The 17,311-nt window shown below is 27.6% G+C and overlaps 2 protein-coding genes across 3 annotated transcripts; one reads left to right on the forward strand and one right to left on the reverse strand.

Moving 5' to 3' along the window:
- The first annotated feature begins 3,886 nt into the window (after positions 1-3,886).
- LOC148232206 (vascular endothelial growth factor receptor 1-like) lies at positions 3,887-14,624 on the forward strand. Of its 2 annotated transcripts, XM_088192783.1 has the most exons (19): positions 3,887-3,984; positions 4,387-4,722; positions 5,799-5,923; positions 6,266-6,392; positions 6,450-6,616; positions 6,686-6,986; positions 7,656-7,832; positions 7,904-8,034; positions 8,099-8,270; positions 8,421-8,669; positions 8,740-8,964; positions 9,436-9,619; positions 10,451-10,512; positions 10,575-10,735; positions 10,803-10,925; positions 10,999-11,171; positions 11,801-11,945; positions 12,014-12,209; positions 12,324-14,624. In XM_088192783.1, the coding sequence occupies exons 1-19, from the start codon at positions 3,936-3,938 to the stop codon at positions 12,818-12,820; spliced, it is 3,600 nt and encodes a 1,199-aa protein (XP_088048909.1). In that variant the 5' UTR covers positions 3,887-3,935; the 3' UTR covers positions 12,821-14,624. The 2 variants fall into 2 exon arrangements, with proteins under 2 accessions (XP_088048909.1, XP_088048910.1); XM_088192784.1 differs by lacking the exons at positions 3,887-3,984; positions 4,387-4,722; positions 5,799-5,923; ... (2 more) ...; positions 6,686-6,986; positions 7,656-7,832 and having other exon boundaries at positions 7,904-8,027.
- LOC148232207 (uncharacterized) lies at positions 14,564-16,463 on the reverse strand. Its single transcript, XM_088191223.1, has 5 exons — positions 16,431-16,463; positions 16,179-16,341; positions 15,386-15,513; positions 15,107-15,301; positions 14,564-15,041 (listed from the first exon to the last, which is right to left on the reverse strand). Exons 1-5 carry the CDS (start codon positions 16,461-16,463, stop codon positions 14,658-14,660), a joined length of 903 nt encoding a protein of 300 aa, XP_088047349.1. The 3' UTR covers positions 14,564-14,657.
- Between the last annotated feature and the right edge of the window lie 848 nt (positions 16,464-17,311).

Raw genomic sequence — 17,311 nt, forward strand, 5'->3', positions numbered from 1 at the left:
TAAAATGCAAATTAATTAAAAAAAAGTAGGATTAAGGAGCTCAAGATATTCATGTAGAAGTTAGAGCAATTTGGATGCCGTTGTAAATTTTAGTACTTTGTTTTAATGTTAAAAAAATGAAAAATCTTTATTCGCAATGATACACGTATGTAACATGATGTATAATTAGTAATATATGTTTGTTAACAGTTTATAGATGACTTGGGCACGGATTTTGAATGCTAAATTTTGCTTCGTTTAGTAACATAATTAAAAAAGAATATTGTTCCAGATATATAATATTTAAGTGAGAAGCTTACAAGGCATGTAATCTTTCAATATTACACAACATTATTATTAGCCAATAAAGCTTTGAACTTATATACAAATATCTAACCCTTTAAGCGATGAATTTTGCTGAAGTTAAATGGAACTGTCAAAAGTGTGGCCTCATAATAAACGGGAAAGAACAAAACGATTTATAGTTGACGCAGGAAAAACAACAGATCGATATTATCCAAAATGGGAAATTAAATCACAATCTAAAAATATATTTGTGTATGAGTATCTGCAAACAGTTTTAATATAATAAAATATGTTTTTAATTAAATTACATAATAGAATGTGTAATATTGTGAAGTCTCGCAATTTTATCATTAAGCGAGGCGTAAAATAAATACAAAAATGAAACACTGGAAAAGTTTGAGCCTTGGTGAATTTTCAAAACTAATGAAAGTGTCCGGGTCAAGTTATGAGAAATGTGACGTTCGAAAAATTGAGAAAGTAAGAAACAAAATGTTGCCGACGGTCGGATAATTTATTTATTTATTTATGCCGCGTTCCGAAAGAAAAATGGTTCTTTCTTAAGCACAGAATAAAATTTTAAAATTATTCTATATAGATATTATACACGATGAAGAAAATAGACAGTGTTTTTAAAATTTAAAAGCTTCTATCCGTCACACTTTAGTGACAGTCGAATTTGTTCTAATTATTGCTGTAAATGGTTTATAAAAAAAAAAATTTTATTTACTAGAAATAATTCTTTATATAAAATATGATATATTTCGATATAATAATTACTTACTAATATATTATATACATATGTCATAAATATATACATATGTTAACGCAGAGTATTTATTTGGTCAGTTTTTTATTGAAGGTTAAAATATTGCTACATCGCAAATATATTTAAATTTAACGTACATGTGTATGTATTTAGAATATACTATGTTCGTGTGTATGTTTACGCAGATTATTTTAGGAATATCGAAAAGAATAAATATTTATACTTCTGTGTACTATCTTTAACAGATTTTCTACGATGATCTCGATCAGATTCCTTCAATCGCACTCGTAGAATTTATATAGTGCTATGTATTGTAAATAAAAAAAAATAATAATAAAATATTATAATTATATGTTTATACAATACTTTCAACTTAAGCGGAAACCACAAATCTACGAATTTAAATGTTGCGATAAATATCGTCATTAATGATGTCATGCGTTTATTTTTACATGTAATAAAATATTGTGATTAGGTGTTTTTACTATAATCGCAATACGCAAAACTTTCCTTGTTTTTATTAGGTTCATAATAATAAAAAATTATTTTGACTTATATTCATTATTAAACTCGATAAAAAAATCAATGAATATTAAGTATAATCATATTATTGTAGAACTTTACTATACATATATATACTTAATTGTTACATACTTACTCAATACGCAGATATATGTACAGTAATATCGTTCCTCCTATAGCGTTCCCCCGTATAGCGTAGTTTTTATTATTGTTCGTCCCTTGACTTCGCTAGACGTATTCTGTGACAAGCAAAACGCCACCGCGCTATAATATTCCAAGTATATTCATCACAATACAGTAAGAAAATATATATTTTTGTATAGATATGGAAAAAATTATGATCAAACAAGTCAATGTACACGATTTTTAATACATTATGTATACACTTTTCAGGGGGTTTTAACCATTCTATTTTTTTTTAAATAAAAATATTGAATTATGTAATACATATCTATTACAAATATAATAACGTATTAATGAATCATAAAATATATTTAGTTATATAATATAAGACACTTTAAACCCAACATTAAAATTTTAGTGTATTTAAAATGATACGTTATCGTTCTAATCTAAATTTTTATTTTAAAATTTAAATGCAAAACCTATGTAAATATAATGTTTTATTTAATACGATTGTTCCACAGAGCAATCTGGTAAATTAAAAAAAACAATTAGAAAAATGTCAAATGCAGACAGAAGACAATAAAGAAAATTATCCTGTTATTGATAAAAAGTGATGATGAAATTAAGGTATTAAAAAGGTTTAGATAGAATGTGGTATTAGATGACACTGACAGTAATTAAATGCATAATTACACGATTAAAGATTTTTCATTTCTACCATTATTGTTTGTTTTTAAAATAATTAATAGGTTTTTATTATTATCCTAAAATAAAACATACTGCAGAAAAAGTTTAATAATTTACTGTTTATTATTTATTCATTGTAGGCTTACGCATTTTAAAAAAATAACTCAAAAATTGTTGCGTTTGACTCCCCTGGCACTCGCAAAATCAAAGACATTCTTCGCGCGCGTGTCGCAATAAGAACATAGGACAAGTGCTCTTGCTTACAAACTAAATACAAGGTCATTTAATTGAACACATAAAAATGGGGGGAAAGTTTGATTTGCTGATTTCGTTAAATTCACAAAATATAGTCGATAGAACCTAACCTCAAATTTTGTATGAGTTCCTAATCTCCTATAGCGTAGTATTCATATAACGAAGTCTTAATGGCCTAGTTTCTTAGTACCGTCGCAGTGGGTATTTTTGATTTCTGAGAAGTGATAATTTTTTTTGCACCCTCCAATTGACCAAAATTCAGTTTGAATACACTTTGATCAATACTCGCATATCAAAAGTTCGTAGTAATATCAATAAAAATAGGTTTCATATTTTTAAAACATAGTGTAATATCGAAGTGCAGACAAACTATGGAGCAATATGCGACGTCTATCTATCTGTACTTCTTCCGCTAATTTTCCTCTAAGAGATGAGTTGGCTTTGTTTGTATTTTGGACTTGAACTAATGAAAGTTCTAAAACTATAATTATTTTTAAAACGTCCTACAGTTAAAATCTATTTTCGCTAGTAGAAATATATATCTACTGATTAAAATGTATTTGGACTTCACTGAAAAATACACATTCACTGTAAAATGTATACATCGCATGTAAATAAATAATGATAAGTATGTAAATTTATATATTACTACATATAGAAAAGTTGAAATCATATATATAAATGTATATATATCTACCAGTGAAAATATATTCCGTTATGACGACTAGTTTAGTTCAGATTCGTTATTTGATGACAGTTTTTATTATAAATATATTCTTGACATGATTTTTTCCAGAGTTGGCTCCTCGAGGAGAACGGGCCCCAGGAATTTGTCCGTCTCCCCCCTTCCCACTGCGCAGGCCTGTCCGTGAGATAAGGAAATCTAATCTGTGATGATCGGTCAAAAATATAATTAAATAATAATTACTAATTGCGATCAACCAGACACTGTAGAAATTATAGGATTCTAATACATGTCTTTTACGTTTAATTCACTAACTATACCTACCACTGGTCTATCGTGATGGTCTATGTATTGTATTTATATCTGTATTTATATTATATCAATTTTTAAACATATTTTTATCGTCAATTAGATATTTGACTTAACTAACATGTTCAATTAAATGAGTAGATATTAAAACTTATTTTTAAAATCTAAGATTAACTTGACTTAAAAAATATTACATGGTAAAGTTGGTAACCACTGATTTTAGCAAAGTTTATGAATCATTATGAGATAAAACATTGGTCAGTTAGTCCATCATCATAGAGTAGATCGGTCAGAATATCCATGGCGGTTATAGGAATGTTCTTTCTTATCATCAGTGCAGTGATTACTAGTACGGTCATTATTTAAAAAATCAATATATTAAGTGCTTTATCTCAATAGTGAAATAGAATGATACTTAATGCTTCACGGTTAATGTGTGTTAAGATATTTGAGCTTATTTGAGTGCTAGTTTTTTTTGTTTTAAATAATCAATAATAGCAATTTAATGATGAATGATAAATCGTAGAAATTGAGTTTTACAAGAACGGAAAATATTTTGTTTATATAAATGTGTATGAGTATACATTAACCAGGATATTTGAGGTTTTACGACTAAATATGTATGTATATTTAACGTATATGAGAGTGACTCATATCCTACATTATTGCATACTGTTTAATATATTTGTGTTATGACTGTTTTTTTATACAAATATTGAATTATATTTATATCCAAAAATTTATATTCCAGATTCATTAGCTGAAGATTCAATAGAGTTGAATATAAAAGATAAGGAGTATATATTAACTAACGGAGAAAATTTTTTATTAGAATGCACATCAAAGTCGCCAATTTATTGGAAGATTCCGTTTGAGCACGACTTAAACCATAATTTTCTCGAAAATAACACTTTTAGTAATAATATACATAAAGCTAGTCTAAATATATACAAAGCTAGTGTTGATTTTGTTGGATTCTATGTTTGCGCTAAAAACTCAACTAAACTGGAACCGATCTGGAACATAAGCCTATTAAACGATTTAGAAAGAAAAGAAGAAGTAAAATATACCTATTTATATGCTGATGGTAAGATTAAATTAAGAAACTGGTACACACATATATAACGAGTGTTGCTATTAAATAAAGGTGAAAAACTCCGTTAATTTTCATTATTTTTACCATTAAGAGTGATATCTTTCTTCTATGACATTTTTAATAAACGTCTTTCTACGAAAAATATGAAATATATAAGAATTAAAATGTCATGATTTTTGTTAAAATTCGTTTACTTTGACGCAAGCATAACTAATGATATTATTTTTATACGAGTAATTCATAATCAGTAACTCGAAACAATTTTGTGTAGTTGAACCAAAGATAATATTTCATATAATGGTTATAAAAATATATCAACGCCTTTGCAGATTACTTTTGTGCTGTATCCCTACACGATACACGTTTTTATATTCAATTACAATTAACAAATGTTTATATTTGTCGTCTGTGACAATTCGATTAGTCGAATCAATGTTTATCAATCTTGTGTATTCCAAGTCGAAAGTGAAGTGATGTATTTCAGCGAAAGTTCTAATATAAAGTGATACATGGAAAGGGATTTTTCTATGCCAGTGTTCGAGCTTCTATACGATCGAGAAATGAGAATAAGATCAAGAATATCTGTATTTCATCTTTTAAATATTTAATTTAACTTTCCAATTGTTTTTAACAGGTTCATTTTTTGTTGGTTGCGTAAGTCCGGCAACAACGGAATTTATAAATATCACTATCTGATATGGCTCGAAGTAATATTTGGCATTTTAGAAAAGGGAAAATTATTTCGTTATTCGTACCGTCACAATGTGCATTACAGGTGTTTTATTCTCCTAAACAAGTTGTTTCTCAACACTTGCAATACTCTCTCTGGATCGAAGGATCAAAAATCTATCCATTGCTGTTTATTGTTTATAAATGCCAAAAACTAATTGATAATTTGAACAATTGCAATAAAAACATATGTTGATTGGATTTAGGGATTTATATCAAATTAGTTAAAAAGCATTTACTTTTTATAAAAACACTTATACAGAAATAACGGAAATATTCACATTTATTTTTATAGCAATATTCGAATCTTACCTTAATAAACTCATTATTTTTTTTAGAATCTAATTATTTAATAGTTCCATCATCAAATTATATAAGAAGCGAACCGAACAATTTAATTACAATTCCTTGTCGACCTACGTCACCAAATGTTTTTATTAAGCTCTTTCACAATGAAAATGAGGTATTTTTATATGATATTATATAATAATATATCCTGGTTGTTCTAATAATGTAATACAAGTATATACATAAATATGTGTTTTCATGAATACCGTCCATATGCAAATAATAAAATTAAGTTAAGCTCGTTACCTGTGAGTGGTAAATTTACTGTGTCAGAAGTCACAAGCGATACATTCTTAGATTAACCAGGATACCCGTTAAAATCGACGAATAACATAAACTAAACTAACCCCTTTTGCATATATGGATTTAATTATATACATACTATGTCAACGTATAGTTACTATCCTAATTTTAGATTTTGACAAATCTTTATATAATATTAGCAAATCTTTTACAGAAGTTTTTCGATAGACGCATCGGTTTTTTAATTAATGTGACGTTAAACGACGATAAAAACACTTACAATTGCACAGCAAAAAAGGATGGCATTATTGAATCTAAACTATTTATAATTCAAATCAGAGGTGAGCTTAAAAATAAACTACAATCTAAGAACAATAATTTTACTTGAAATTTTGTAGCATCATCAAAGGTTCTACAACTACAATCTAAAATGTTTGTTAGCAAGGGAATACCAAATACGTTTATATGCCTTGCAAGTGGAATACCTAAACCAAATATTAGATGGTACTTTAAACCATCTGCAAATAATGATCAATCTATGATAGAAACAACTGAACAGATTGATGTAAATATAAGTTGTGTGAAATAAACTTGAATCTTGATACTAAAAGTTATATTTTTATGTAAATTTTAGCCTTCAAAGTACATAGTGAAAACATTATCAAAAGATATTGTAGTTTCAAATTTGAAAATTGCTCTTAACGAGAGTGGAATTATCACGTGTTTCGCTGAAAACAAAATGGGTTCTTCAGAAATCAACAACAATTTTTATATAACTGATTCTGATAACGGATTTTCTGTGAGCAAGACTAACGATTTAGTCATCGTGGGAGACACTGTTAATTTGACATGTTCTATTTCACATTATTTTAACAAATCTCAAGTGTATTGGTACAGAATGCCTGAAAATGTGGAAATAACTGATGACAACGACGGTATGTATTAAAGATATTTTTGTTTTCCTTTTCTTCTTATATGGTATATAACAATAACTTTTATTGAACCAGCATTGCCTTTAAAACTACCATACAAGATTTTTGTCACCAAATAAGATAAAATTATATGCTGAATTTATTATAAATATTCATATTATATATTATAAGACTACTGAGTACTTTGAGGTCAGTTAATGAAAAATAATCTTGGTAAATTCATAAGGTATCAATTTTTTACTTTTAGGCATAGAACTTTTGCAGGACTTCTAAGTTGTGAGGTCGAACAGTTGGTTGTGGAATAACTGCAATAACGTCCCTCAATTGTTCTTCATTAATAAAAACATGAAGATCTTCCCTAGAATTTTAATGGTTAATGTCACCCATGCAAAATTGTACAAAACCTATGCTTAACAGTACTCTCACTAGTATGTCATTTTGACACCAAATATTTGTTACAGCCTTCTTGTTCTAATAATAGTCCGCTTTTGACTGAGTAAATATTATCATTTTATATGAACCAGCTTTAGATTTGGCTCATAATTTTCTAAAACTTTATTATAAGCCTGTAACATACATATTTCTATAAGCTTTGACCTTGCAAGTCAAAATACAATATTTAAAATGCATTATATTTGAAGAATTTATAATCAAACAATATTATGATTTAAGAATACCAATTAAGTAATCAGAACACACAATATTCTACACAACTAATACTTTCGATAAACCATGTCAATAAAAATCACACTGGCAAATATTTATGTAAGCTGAAAGAAAGTAAAGTGAAGCAAAATATATTGTATGGTACAAACGTTATAGAGCCAAGTACGACGATAGATGTTAAAGGTATACATACTACATTCTTTCATTACATAACTATGTTTTAAATATAACAATAACGTTATTTTATGCATTAGATGGTATAAAACCAATTTTTATTACATCTAATCTGAACAATAGTGAAGTAAAATATTTTCTCGGTGAACAAAACATAAATTTGTCTTGCGTAGCCAACGGATTACCATCTCCAATACTTACATGGTATAAGGTAATTTATTATATTTTAATATTGCTATAATTTTAAAATGATTCTAATTTACTTCATATATAAGAACAATAAAGTTTTCAATTTGACCGACCTTGATGACGGAAGAATATTTTTTGACGACGACGGAAAAAGACTCAATTTCAGATATTTTAAAAGTGAAGATAAAGGAACTTATGCTTGTGAGGCTAGCAACAAACTTGGAAGGGTACATAAATATATAACATTCAGCATTAATCGTAAGTAAAATATAATTTATAAAACTTTTAAGTATCAGTCGGTACTATATAATATTTGCAAAATCGACTTAAGTAATTCGTTGCTCAACTTTGAATAAATACCATAAACTTCCATATTACATATATAAATTATTATGTTTTTTCTTTTAGAGACTAATAATTCTTTAATATACATAATTGTATTAGTGTTATTCATAATTTTTATAATTGTAATTATTGTGTTGGCACGCAAGATAAAAAAGCAAAAAGAAACCTACTTGGATCTTTACAAATCAGGATTTAAACACTTCATTGAGGGCGAAATTGAAAAGATAAATCCCGATTTATCTGTTGATGAGCAAGCAGAATTATTACCGTATGACAAAAAGATAGAATTTCCTAGAGAAAAGTTAAAAATTGGTATACTATAAAAAATAATTAAATATAAATATAATATTTACATAGTTACCATCTAAAATTCATATTGAAGGGAGACAACTAGGATCTGGTGCATTTGGAGTAGTAATGAAAGCCATAGCTTGTGGCATCAACGAAAAAGAAGAATCTACTACGGTGGCGGTTAAAATGGTCAAAAAGATTTCAGATCCGATGATCATACGAACACTCATATCAGAATTGAAAATCATGATACATCTCGGAAAGCATTTAAATATTATTAGCTTACTCGGTGCATGCACAACCAACATTCAAAATGGTATGTATATTTTGTACATATAAAATATAATGATCAAATGTAAGCAAGGCTGTAGAGTCGTTTTGAATTACTGACGCTGACTCTGACTCCACCTCTGACTTTTCTTTATGCTTCACCTTTTACAATTTTAATATACGACACTCTATTAAGTGAAACAAAGTAATACATAGTGTCCTCGTGCTCCTCAATTGATACACATATTGCAAGACAAATCCCAACATCTTATAGACTTGATTGCATATTTTTTTTATATACTGTGGAATATTTAGTTTGCTTGAAATGGGACACGCATAAAATAATATAATGATTTAATCTAATTTAGCTTGTATTATTAATTGCTTTAAATTAAAATAAATATTTTTTAATGACATAAAGTATACAATTATAACAAGCCCTATTTATATATTTAAATCTATATGAACAAACATACTAATTTTATGAATGTAATACACTTATTTATTATATTTACAGATGACTTGTTGGTAATTGTGGAATATTGTCAATATGGAAACTTGCACCACTTTCTTTTGAGACATAGAAAAAACTTTATCAATCAAATTGATTCACAAAGTGGAAATATTAATTTTAATATGGATTCCAATTTAATAAAAGAGAATATTTCAAACAACAACGTTGATAGTGACAGAAATAACAGGTTTAAGTTTATATTTTACACACATTTAGAGCTTGTAAATAAAAAATCACCATACTGAGTGGCTAGTAAAATATTTATGTGAAAAATATAGTAATATATTAAATAGTGCAAAGTGACATCTATATATCTTAACTTATAATACACCTAATAATTTAAAATAAATTATATAGATGTCACCGATTAATCAATAACCAATTGGTACTGTTTTACCCCGTAATGCATTGGCTTAACCCTATCAGATTACAATAGAAGATTAAATGATATATTAACGTTATTTAGAAGTTAGAACCACCATCAGAGAACATAACTTAAAAAAAAGTTGGTTCTTTTCATTGAGCTACTGGTTGTTACATAGATTATTTATTTTATAAATAACGAAAACATACATATATATTTTTTACAAAAGCAAAAGTATAAAATTAAACTTGAACTTTATAACACAAATGTGTTTCTTTATTCGGCTCTAGCAATATTATTACGTCTGTACTGTATTCCCTTTGCCGTACTCATTTTCTTATACGTACTCAATTTAAGTATCTATAAACATGCATTTATATTATTTATTAAATACCCCAGTAAAATAATATATTGTAACTCACATAATAAATATCCATTCTTAATATTTATCTATTATATTATCAAACCATTCCGAGTGTTAAATCATCCTTTTTCATTAGTATCTATCATCTGTATTCTGTAACTTTTATAATATTGTTTTATCTACTTCAATAATAACATCATTGAACAATAGTTAAAATAAGGCAATATGTAATAACATTGAAAATATATAAATATGACATTGCTTTTATAATTTATTAAATTTAATTTCAGAACCTATGATCGTCAATCATCCGATAACATTCTTCTTACAACAGCAAATATTAATTCCATTGGTAAATTATATAAGTATTACTAAGATCATACATATTGTGTTCAATCATTATATGCATTTTAGATAGAGACACATCAGTGTGTGACAGTGCACAGCCTGAATGGAGATCTAACTTTAAAGGCGATTACAATTATAAAAAAAACATCAGAATGTTATCGACAAAAGATTTGCTCAGCTGGTCGTATCAAGTAGCTTCCGGACTGGATTATCTATCTGCGCGAAGAGTTAATACTTTGCAATTTGATACATTTTTTTCAATATTGTTATTAATTTTACACAAAACCCTTGCAGATACTCCACGGCGACTTAGCAACCCGTAACATTCTATTGTCCGAGAACAACATAGTGAAGATATGTGATTTTGGGCTTGCCAAAAGGATGTATAAAGCACATGATTATAAAAAGAAAGGAAATGTATGTATCTTTATATTGAAATATTTATAAATATTGACAAAGTTTTATTGATTCTTAATTGCTTCATATTTAGACACCTTTACCGATCAAATGGATGGCAATTGAATGTATCAGGGATAGAATATTTTCAACTCAATCTGATATTTGGGCTTATGGTATTGTGCTATGGGAGCTATTTACTCTAGGATCTTCGCCGTATCCTGGCATGGAAGCCGACGAAAATCTATACAAAAGTCTTGTCAATGGGTATTTTTATTTTATTTTCCTAACACTGTAGAGAGAAATTTTAATAAAACAGTAATAAATTTAAATCTAGCATAATCAACAATCTCCCATTAAAATTATAAACATATATCTGATGACATAATTTTACACCAAATTAATTTTGATATTTTTTGCCACAAAGATAAGACAAATTAATTAATTTTTAAAATCAGGCATACTTTTTTTGATTTAGTTATATTTGGTAACAATTTTCTTGCTACAAAAAATTAATAATATGATTTTTATATATGTAACAGTGAGTGTGTATTGCCATTGAAGTTATATTTTCACTAGTGTAAATATTATATATCATTAACTCAGCCAGTGAAAATGTATCAAACAATTGATTTACAATTAAACTGCTCAGCATCAGTATAACTATATTTGTCCTTGATTTTGTAGTAATTTAAATAAATATCTACTTACATAATAAATTGCGTTGTCTTATCTTAATAGCAAAAGCCTTATTTAATATAATACAAAATATATCCTAGTAATATCTGTGAAACTAATCAAACTTGTTTTTGTTACCCAAAATCCATTTCAAATAAAATAAGTTTATGTAATTAATAATATTACTAATTCATATAACAAATGTTAAAATATTTTAGATATCGCATGAAACAACCAGAATTTGCAAATAAAATATTATATGATATAATGTTGGAATGCTGGCGAGCGAGTCCGTTGCAAAGACCGAGTTTTAAAGATCTAGTATCAAAATTTGCACAATTGCTTGATAATGAAACTAAATTGGTGATCACAATTGCTTATTATGTTATATAGTATACTTTTTTAATACTAAATAATTATATTCTATTTAGTTTTTTGCGGAAAAATATGAGATATACTCTAATATGAATAAGAATTGGCTATTGACACACAGAAATTGTGACTTATTGACTGCAATGAGCTCACCGGACTATAAAAGTTTTGCTTTTTTGAATCCAAAGCACGATTATGTTAACGAACCATATGGTGGTTCCATTATAGTCAATCCTTCATCAACTGATGATAATGGTGAGTTTTAAGTATTCTTAAATATATAATTATTAATTTTAAATAAAAGTAGGATATATATACATGTATAAGTATTAATTTAATAAAATATATTAATTGATTTATGTGTTTCAGATGCAAATTATAATGTACTAAATAGAATGTCTCTATTAAATATTGAAACACTTAGCAACAACAAAAATAAGCATCCAATAACATCAGCTGAATATATGGAAATGTCAGCAAAACCTTCATCAAGTGTGAAAATAAATGAAAATATTGAAATATATGAAGAAATTAAAAATAATGGTGTAAAAATGAATAAGAATGATGAAATATATGCTGAAATTCAGAATGAAAGTGTAGAAATAAATGATAATAATGAAATACACATGGAAATTCAAAATAATGGTATATGTAATAACGAAGAATATATGGAAATTCAAAATGACGGTACAAAAATAAATGAGAATAATGAAGTATATATGGAAATTCAAAATAACGGTATGGAAATAAAAGAGAATAATGAATTATACACAGAAATTAAAAATGATGGTGTAGAAATAAGTGAGAATAATGAAATATATACAGAAATTAAAAATAATTGTGTAGAAAACCCTTTGTATATATAATAGAATATATTACAGAGTACTAACCATTAAATTATTTATTACTTATATATAAAGGTGAGGCATGAATGTTGTTACTTAAATAAATATGAATATCTCCATCCTCTATCAGAATTATAATCATCTCTGTCGGCACTATCATAACATAACCCGAGAACAATCTGTTTTTTTAATTGCTGTGCGTACCTTTTTATAATTTAGCTGACTTAGTCTTCCTAAGATGATGTATCAGGTCATCTTCCACTAGTGCAAATATATCACACGCTTTAAATCTTAATCCTTGGTTCAGAGAGTATTTAAATAGGAACACAAATAACAGTTTTCGCCTATTTGACTAAATCTGAACTGTAGAAAGGTTTGAGGCGTTTATTTGTATCCAACAGTCGGTACATTAAAACCATTGCTGCAATGGCTGCAGCAATTAATAACAATCCCAGTTTTTCAATAAGAGAATTGATTTTGAACACAGTCATCAGTTAAATGAGCACTTTGAATGAAGTTTTGATTTATCTCCATCTAAGATTCAACTTATGGGACATTTGAATAAAAAACTTATCAATTCGACTCAATATTGCTATGGTGAAAAATCATTTCATTAAATACGACATTTAATGTCAGGAGATTTTATTGCTCCTCATTTTGATTTATGGAGATATTTAAAAAAGTATACAAATCTAAACCACACTATGAGCTAAAAGCATCAATAAGGTACATTATTAAACCAATATTTTGGAAGCATGTTATATGTACTGTGTAGATAAAGGAGAAGAGAATATGTAAAACAAATTATACTTGTAGCAATATTCATTCCTTACCGTGTACAATAGTGAGTCAAATGAAAACCTGTAATATGTTGTATCTTGTAGTTTATTGAACGAAGCAGGTAAAATATGACACAATTTTTCTATGTAATGTTCATAGCATTTAATGTATAGTTTTCCAGCGCTTGGAAAGTGAAAAATATCATTTTACCGCTTGCTGCATCTCTATATTGTACCTGAAACTATTTTCTCCAGTATGAAAAGAACCAGATGGATGTTCAAGACATTTGAAGTACAGACCTTGGATCCTTGCAACCTTTGAACAGTCAGTTTGGGTCAAGAATCGCCATGTACTCTGAAGTCCACATAATTTTATTCGATTGCAGGTCAAAGATGATTCTTGAAGCAATTTATGTATACTGGTAAATGTGCTCAGCATAATTTATCTCACTTTTTTATCTGCTGCAATGGACTTCTTGGTATTCCTGAACTGGTCGAAAAGAGTATGAAATATAATAATTAACTAGAACTAGTTCTAGTTCATTCATACAATTGCTAGAGTGACAGACATGCATCACCATACTGAATTTTCATTTGTCGATGAATTTTAAATGAGTTTCACCCCTTAACTACTCAAAAACAAAAGCACGGCTACACTTTGGTGTATATTGCATGTGTAGCAGTAATTTTAAGCAACTACTGTTATATGAATAACCACTTGTTATATAATTATATATTTATATAACACTGACAAATAAAATGGCTATATAATTTTAATTTTAAGTTTTTGATTTGACTCACTCTCGTATATTAAATGATCTCTATGTTGCAACAACGTTTCAACAAAGAAACATTAATTTTATTGTAAAATATTATATTCGTCTGTAAGTCAGAGTAAGTGTGATAAAGAATCTGAATAAAAATATGAAAAAAAGAATATAAAACAACTGTTATGTGAAGAGTAGAGTGTATTATATTTAAAGAAAAATGTGATCATTAAATTTATGCTATTTATATTAATAAATATTCAAAAAAACTGAAAGCAATTGAACATTTTCATTTCTATAAACAATCACGAATCAATATATATTATTGTTGATTCTAATCGAATATGGAATATCATGAATCGTTGTTATATTTATTGAAGTTTTCTGTCTCACTATTTCATCCAAGAGCTTATTTTTGTAATCGTTCCACTCTTTGCTTAAAACGAATTGCTCAAATACTCTATCTGATCTTGGAATCTTCTGTGATAAGAAGTGCTTCACTCTTGACCACACGTCAGCGGTATTCTTTTGCCATATCCAATAAGAAGGCAAAAGCATACATTTCACTTCGTCGCATGCGACTATTCTTCTATTCTTAAACGATTCTCCCAAATTGAAACACCCTCCTTCGTTAATAATACATACTTCCATGAACACCTTCTCTGTTCTATTTAATTCATCTTTGCCATTGTTCTCCTTTAAAGCAAAATTTATAATTAATGTTTAATTTTTTTTATTAATAATATTAAAAAATTACTTACTGTTGTATTACAATGTTTATACTTTATTTTACCACCATATTTCTTTTTCAGAACATAAAGTATTTCAATCAATTGACACTTTCCACTGAGTACAAAATATACATGATTCATTAATCCAATACCGTCGCCTAATATGGTTTCCGTTGCTTTATAAGTCTTTATCTTTCCTGATACACATCCAACCTTGATTTCATTCTAAGTATAAAAATAAACATATACAAATAATTCAATTTAATATCTTATAAATATACTATACAATAATATGTGTTAATAAATTACTTCATTTAGCGCAGAAAAATAAGTGAAACGTGACATCGCGTGTTTGATTTCATCCCATTGTTTTTGCACATCTTGTTCCAATGCTTTATCAAAGTCTTCTTTCATTATGTACAACAGTTCACACTGAGCTACAATTTAAAACTTCATTCTGTCAAAATAACTCTATTGATTGTTAGATCAATATAATACTTACTAAGTGTCTTAAATGTGAACGTTCTTGAAACATCATGAAATACAAGTTGCTTCCCCATAATATCACCATTTTTCATAATTTTAGTTTGTTGTTCGTTCCATTTTTTAGTGACAATATCTAACGTATTTTTGATTCTGGATATATTTCCATCAACTATGTAATAAATTGTATTTCTCGGTCTCCCTTCTCTAATAATTATTCGTTCTTTACTATAACATGTAAAGTATGTTGAATTAATCAACTTTTTCCTTGTTTCCTATATAAAAATTAATGTTATCTATAGATTAAAAACTATTATTTTACAGCACTGTTTATATTTTAAAAATATGATTCTTTACCCCGAAAATGTTGCTTGATATAAGTTTACCAATATGCTACTATAATATTAATATTATATGTAAAAGTACTCACATTCGTATAGTGCTTATATAGGTTTAACTGGCTTATTCTTTTATATAAATAGTAATTCTCATATTCAGTTCTCCATGATGACCGTTTCATTAAAATTGATTTATCCTGTAATTAAATTTAAATATGTATGTACTAATTCAGCAGAATGCCTAATTTGGCTTTACATACATACATATGTGCTTAATTCACATTTTCTTTCAGGATATTCATACAATATTTTAACTCTTTGTGTTTCATTTGGTTTTTCGTAAGGTGTGTCTAATAACCATTTCAAATTTATGATAACTTTTCTAACTAACACTCTGAATTTGAACAAAGCTAAAAATGTTATTCTCTCTTTCTCTTCAACGCTCTGAATTAAATAAAATAATAATGTTTTACTAATATTATTAAAAAAATGTTAATAAAATATTTCTTAATATTTATTGAAAATATACTCACAATTTCTGGTATTACTTCTTTTTTTCTAAGCATCGTGATTTTGTTGTAGACGTAATAAAATAAAACACAAAAATAGGTGAAAAATGTTTTTTTATTGATTTAAAAATAAATATCTGGTAGCATTTTATTACATACAAATGCTGCTACATAAAAAGTCACAACGAGACAAATAAAAAATATATTTGAAGAAAATTATAAATAGTGTAGGGGGTCTATATATGTATTTATTTATAGTATCTGTATTTATTTATAATAATACTAATGCAGCGGCTAAATCTGTGTCTTATTGTCACCCGTCAGTTTAAATTGCAACCTAAAAAAGCAATAAGCATAGTTTCTAATCTTTAAAGTGGAAGGTAACATTTTATTCGGATCATATTTATTTAAATTTTAGTTTTGGAGTCTATGTGGTAAATCAAGTTGATTAGGCGTCTCTGTGTGCTCGATCCATGTGCGCAGCGAGTCAGCACGGGAGAAGAATACACCGCTTGTGCAGCGTGAAACAGCCATATGTTCTAATATATTTAGAACCTGGCCAGTAAGACTGTTGCTATGGCCAAAATGCGTAGACAAAACCGAGCGTGCGCTTGATGCTCATTTTTATATCGTTAGCAACCGTGCTGTCAGAAGCGGACATAACCTACATATTGTAAAATATGGAGTAAAACATGTTTCGTTGATGCTTCGAAGCACCGTTAAATAATCGTATTTAGTGTTCCAATCGAGTACTTAGAGTTGGTGACCGCATAGTGGTGTGGTGTTTATAGTAATATTTCATTACCGCATGATTTTCATTATGAAAATAATATTTTTGGAAATGAATGGTAACGGGTAACAATTACATATAGATTGAGATGCTGCAATATTTGGTATTTATTGAA

Source organism: Plectrocnemia conspersa, unplaced genomic scaffold, assembly GCF_051122295.1.
Source record: "Plectrocnemia conspersa isolate PC_06_02 unplaced genomic scaffold, ASM5112229v1 ptg000009l, whole genome shotgun sequence".
NCBI classification, from domain to species: Eukaryota; Metazoa; Arthropoda; class Insecta; order Trichoptera; family Polycentropodidae; genus Plectrocnemia; species Plectrocnemia conspersa.